This window comes from Odocoileus virginianus, chromosome 27 (genome assembly GCF_023699985.2).
Source record: "Odocoileus virginianus isolate 20LAN1187 ecotype Illinois chromosome 27, Ovbor_1.2, whole genome shotgun sequence".
Taxonomy (NCBI): domain Eukaryota; kingdom Metazoa; phylum Chordata; class Mammalia; order Artiodactyla; family Cervidae; genus Odocoileus; species Odocoileus virginianus.
Genome location: NC_069700.1, coordinates 45,099,178 through 45,105,258, shown reverse-complemented (window position 1 = coordinate 45,105,258; position 6,081 = coordinate 45,099,178). Strand labels below are relative to the sequence as shown.

The 6,081-nt window shown below is 40.7% G+C and overlaps 1 protein-coding gene across 1 annotated transcript in view; it reads right to left on the bottom strand.

Moving 5' to 3' along the window:
• Positions 1 to 1,303: 1,303 nt before the first annotated feature.
• ZSCAN12 (zinc finger and SCAN domain containing 12) overlaps positions 1,304 to 6,081 on the bottom strand; it is a 12,118-nt gene continuing 7,340 nt past the window's right edge. Inside the window, 1 exon segment of the mRNA XM_070456878.1 lies at positions 1,304 to 6,080. Coding sequence (XP_070312979.1) covers positions 5,955 to 6,080 — 126 coding nt within the window. The 3' untranslated portion in view covers positions 1,304 to 5,954.

Below are 6,081 nucleotides of genomic sequence, written 5' to 3'. Positions count from 1 at the left end.
TGTTAAATAAGCACACCCATTGCTCAAATAAATTCCAGGCTTGTGGAGTCAGAAAGGGTAACTGAAAGAAATATATAATATATACTTATCTATGGTTTTTTAACTCCAAGAAATAGTACTAGCTACAAATATAAAATCACTTTTAAAAACCCTCATCAAAGGTACTGATATACCCATAGTGAGTTACTGGATACATCCATAATGGGGATATTATTTAATCTCTATGATTTGTATTAGATAATCAAATATCCCTTATTCTGTCAGAATAATGCAGAAACAATGATTCTAAGCTAGGAATGTGACCTTTTCCTATAAAGAGCCCATTTTTAAATTGAAATGTCTCCTGCATACATCCTCATTCTGCAGGCAACAAGAATTAGATATTTACACTGGCCAAACTTCATCCAAGATTTAGTATACAAGAGGATGGGGATATTATCACTCTAGGACTCTGGAGTTTAAGTATTTTCCATAATATTGGTAGGAATTGAAAAGTTTTCTATAGGTAATAACTCAAAGAGGGCTTCCCTCCTAGCTCAGTCGGTAAAGAATCTGCCTACAATGCAGGATACATGGGTTCGATTCCTGGATTGGGAAGATCCCCTGGAGAAGGAAATGGCAACCCACTCCAGTATTCTTGCCTGGAGAATCCCATGGACAGAGGAACCTGGCAGGCTCCAGACCATGGGGTCGCAAGAGTCGGACATGACTAAGTGACTTTCACTACTACTACTCACTAATAACTCAAAGCTCTGAATACCACTGCAACATGCAGTTTGTTCTTCTGAAATAGAGTGGGCTCTGGATCCGCTGAGTTCATATCCTGGCCCCCCACATAATAACTCTGTGACCTCAAGTAACTTTACTGATTTCCATTTCCCCAGGTAAAAATGAAACAGTGTGAGCAAAGCATTTAGTAATGTCTGGCCCCTAGTAAGCAGTTAGTAAATAGCACATAATACTGTTAATGAATCCCTTCGTCTATTCCTAAAGATTGCCAATAATAATGATTTTGTTCTAACTACTCTAATGGCCAATCACTGGATATTAACAGAAGAGGCTACTTCTGTTGTGAGGGCAGGAGTGCACAGCTTTTCTAAGTGCTTCCATCTGATCACTCTCCACCTTCATCCTCACCCACCATGCCCCAGGAAATTTCTCAATCCTAGAGCCCTGGTCAACCCCCCCCCCCCATTTTTTCTTTTTTTATCAGAGGGGGCCCATCTTCCTTCCTTTCAGTTCCTTTCTATTACACTTTCTGGAATCATTTTGTGATTGTCAGGATACCTTTTCATCTGACACCCATGTTTAAAGCTCAGTTTACTTTTCATTGCTTTAGAAATTTGATTCTCCCCCAACCTCTCTAGGTGCTTTTGCCTTAGTAAACATCTTGGTTCCGTTCAGTTCAGTCGCTCAGTCATGTCTGACTCTTTGCAACCCCATGGACTGCATCACACCAGGCCTCCCTGTCCATCACCAACTCCCAGAGCTTACTCAAACTCATGTCCATTGAGTCAGTGATGCCATCCAACCATCTCATCCTCTGTCATCCCCTTCTCCTCCCCACTTCAATCTTTCCCAGCATCAGGGTCTTTTCAAATGAGGCAGTTCTTCACATCAGGTGGCCAAAGTATTGGAGTTTCAGCTTCAACATCAGTTCTTCCAATGAACGCTCAGGACTGATCTCCTTTAGGATGGACTGGTTGGATCTCCTTGCAGTCCAAGGGACTCTCAAGAGTCTTCTGCAACAACACAGTTCAAAAGCATCAATTCTTTGGCACTCAGCTTTCTTTATATTCCAACTCTCACATCCATACATGACTACTGGAAAAACTATAGCCTTGACAAGATGGACCTTTGTTGGCAAAGTAACATCTCTGCTTTTTAATATGCCATCTAGGTTGGTCATAACTTTCCTTCCAAGGAGTAAGCGTCTTTTAATTTCATGGCTGCAATCACCATCTGCAGTGATGTTAGAGCCCCCCAAAAAATAAAGTCAGCCACTGTTTCCCCATCTATTTGCCATGAAGTGATGGGACCAGATGCCATGATCTTAGTTTTCTGAATGTTGAGCTTTAAGCCAACTTTTTCACTCTCCTCTTTCACTTTCATCAAGAGGTTCTTTAGTCCTTCTTCACTTTCTGCCATAAGGGTGGTGTCATCTGCATATCTGAGGTTATTGATATTTCTCCCAGCAATCTTGATTCCAGCTTGTGCTTCCTCCAGCTCAGTGTTTCTCATGATGTACTCTGTATATAAGTTAAATAAGCAGGGTGACAACATACAGCCAGGCTTCAGCAATACATGAACTGTGAACTTCCAGATGTTCAAGCTGGATTTAGAAAAGGCAGAGGAACCAGATATCAAATTGTCAACATCCGCTGGATCATCGAAAAAGCAAGAGAGTTGCAGAAAAACATCTATTTCTGCTTTATTGACTATGCCAAAGCCTTTGACTGTGTGGATCACAAAAAACTGTGGAAAATTCTGAAAGAGATGGGAGTACCAGACCACCTGACCTGTCTCGAGAAATCTGTATGCAGGTCAGGAAGTTAACAGTTAGAACTGGACATGAAACAACAGGCTGTCTTGGCATCTTCAATCAAATAGAAAGGAGAAGCTAATCAATCTTACTCTCATCCTTAATGTTATTTCTAAGCTGCTGCTTCATGATTCATTTGAGATTTACACCAGCTGCTCTATTTGGCTTTGTATTACTGTCAATACTTTTCTTGTGGACTGGCTTTACTTTCATATCACCTCCTGTTTTGTTGATTTAAAAATCCACATAAATGAACTGATTTCCTAGATCCTGTCATTATCATGCCATCTATTATACATAAAAATGTACTCGACTTCGTCACAAGGTATTCTGTTATTGCACTCTCCAATTCCTTATCCAACATGTCCTCCACTTGCCCTCTCATAGCCTTGTTTTCTCTGTTGCTGATTTAGTTCCATTTAGTAACCTTTTACCTTCTTATTGTGGACTAGTTTGACCCCTTTGATGCCTACCTGGAAATCCCATGCCACTGCACCCCCCCCCTTTTTTTTTTTTGGTACAACTGCATTTAAGCATAAAAAACAACCAGAACAAACCTCCCACATTTACTTTTAAATGTTATGAACTCTATTCTTCTATATGATAGGCATAGTCCATTGTTCTGGGTCTTTGTTTATGGTTCCTTTATAGTTCTCTTTACTTGAGAGGGAAATGGAGGAACTTGTATGCATTGAGAGAGCATGTTAAGCAGATTAACTGGAGAGACTGCTATTAACAGCACTGGAGAATAGAGAGCAAGTTTAAAATAACAATTGCATTCTACTGAGCAATCAGATTAGAGAGGCTCTGACATTACTATGAAGAGTAACTTCAGTTTGGAGAACATGTTTGTGAAATCTGATTACATGACAAGTATGGGCAAGCATCAGTTTGGTAGAGATGTTCTCATGAAGGTTCTTGTTACTAAGTTAAGCCCCCTCCAGATGGCTGAGTTTACATGAGAGAAACTTGAGACTGAGTAACCTTAGGGAACAGGCCTCATATATCAATACTTATGGTGGTGCTAGTGGTAAAGAATCCACCTGCCAACGCAGGAGATATATGAGATGTGGGTTTGATTCCTGGGTCAGGAAGATCCCCTGGAGGAAGGCATGGCAGCCCACTCCAGTATTCTTGCCTGGAGAATCCCGGGGGAGCAGACTAGTCTATAGCATTGCAAAGAGCTGGACACAACTGAAGCAATTTAGCATGCATCAATACTTATAGCTAGAGCCCTCAGGCTTAGTTCTAGAATCTGTTTGTTTTCCAGACATAAAAAATTAGGTTTTCAATCCTAGCTGCCTCAGTGCCTATGTGCACAATTCCAATGTTGGTCTTATTATCAAATAAACAGTCCACTTGAGAATGAATTGTTTTCCAAATGTTAATTTGCTTTCCTATGTTGTGAACCCAGAAAGTTTTCCCACATTGTAAATACTAATCCCCAGAACCAGTATGACACTTCATGCCTAACTATATGCCTAAGTTATAGTACTATTATCATTTTTAAGAGAAAATGTGTTCACAATTACAATTTAGAAAGTTAGGAACATATATATTTCTACAGGACTGGGGACTCTCCAGGCTCAAAGCCAATGATGATATCATGTCTTATACTGGGATTATGGACAGAGGGACAGGAGATAGAGACACTAGGGAAATGGGGGTAGAGTCTTTTACAGAAGGGGGAAGTGAGATAAAGACAGGGCTGGGCAGAAAAGTTGTTAGGACTAGTTAAAGAGTGGTGAATTACCCTTCTTTTTTCTCCTCTACCTCTTCTATCAGTATCTCACCACTTCAAACCCACTGACCAGCTAGACGTGAGGGGAGATGAGGGGACTGAAGTTGGGTGGGAAGGGGTGGGAATGTAGTCCTAGGAACTGTGGAGTTTGCTGTGGCAAGGCAGAAAGGAAAAGAAATAAATCAACATCTCAGCAGAGATCAAATATGATTTCTGTAAACAGATAAACAGACCAGGAGCTATATGTACTTCTGTGATTTGCCTGCTACCTACTACAGTAATCATAAGTTCTCATCAAAAACAGAATTTACTCAGTAATATAGGGGAAACGTCAGTTTTCGTTTTTTTTTTTTTTTTTTCCTGAAGCCCGAAGGAAAGAATCACTAATCCTTGTCTTTTTTATATGCTCAAGAAGGTATACAAGCCAAAAAATTGTAAAAGAATTCAGAACACAGAGGTGGGAAAAAAGAGAAGTATGAAACAGAGAACACCAGCAGCCCTCCCCTAACATGCACGCGCGCGCGCGCACACACACACACACACACACAGACACACACACCCCCATGCACTCAGAAGATCCCTGGGAGCCTCGGAATGTAGGTGGGTCTGTTTTAAAACATTCAGATTTGAAGGGCTAGAATGGCCATCGTGAGCCCTCATTTTTAGGCACGACAGTAGTCTAATTCCCTGGTCATTGTAGAGAGCTGCTGGCTCATGTCCCCTGAAGAGCTTTCCTCATGCGAAAAATCTGCAGGGGCCTGTATTCATGCTTCCTCACTTCACCGACAACTGTGATTCAATGCAATGTTTCTCGAATCGTGTAGCACATCAAGTGACTATGGAGCTACAGAAATGAAGATTCTCAATCCCCATCTCAGACCTAATGAAGCATAGTATCTGCGAGTGGGACTCGGGTATGTTCAACAAGCACCACAGGTGATTCTTGAGGAACCACTCCTGTAATGAACAGTACTTAATGAACTGTAATGACCTGCACTTAAGCCTCTGGTCTCTTCCTTTGTGTAATACTGTAGCTGTGTCATCATCTCCATAAGCAAGAGTATCCTCATTTTTACAATGGAGAATCATTTTATAGGAACATTTTAGAAATTAAATGAGAAAAATTCTTTGTTTAAGTGTCAAAGTATTCAGTGAAATTACTGGCATTCTGACCTCCCAGTGTCTGTCCTCAAGTTGTGTTTCCAACACAATACCATCAGCTGTCCAACTGAATGAACTCTCTTTAGGTTGGCTTGTTTTGTGTCACTGATGCTTGCAAACCACATGCACTCTGATTAATTTCTTCTACTCTAAATATTTTCTCCCTTTTGCCTTCCAAATATCTCCATCAAACCTTTATCTTTAAAATCTTTCCTGACCACTTCAGGCAACAGTGATCTCTCCTTCAGAATTTATAGCACTTACTTCTTCCCAAGTGCCACTTTAATTCTATAATATTTTGAGCATCAATTCTACTGTCCTATGGCCTTAACTAAACAGGTGGACCTACTATCTTCGAAACTAGGTTGTAAACTCTTGAGAAAAGGAGCACACAGTGAATTTTTTATGAAATATCCAAGGTTTCCTTATAGCTATAGTAACTAACATTTTGTCCTCATAGCTAGTATTTCTCCCTAGCCTGAATTCTGTGGGATAGTTTCCCTGCAGTCATCACACAGAACCAGATTTTTCTGCTTTGTGGGTAGTCTGATGTTGAATAAGAGCTGGGTTCTGTGTAAATGACTCCCCATGCACTTCACATGTATAGGGATCACCTCTGTTATGGATTCTCTGGTGT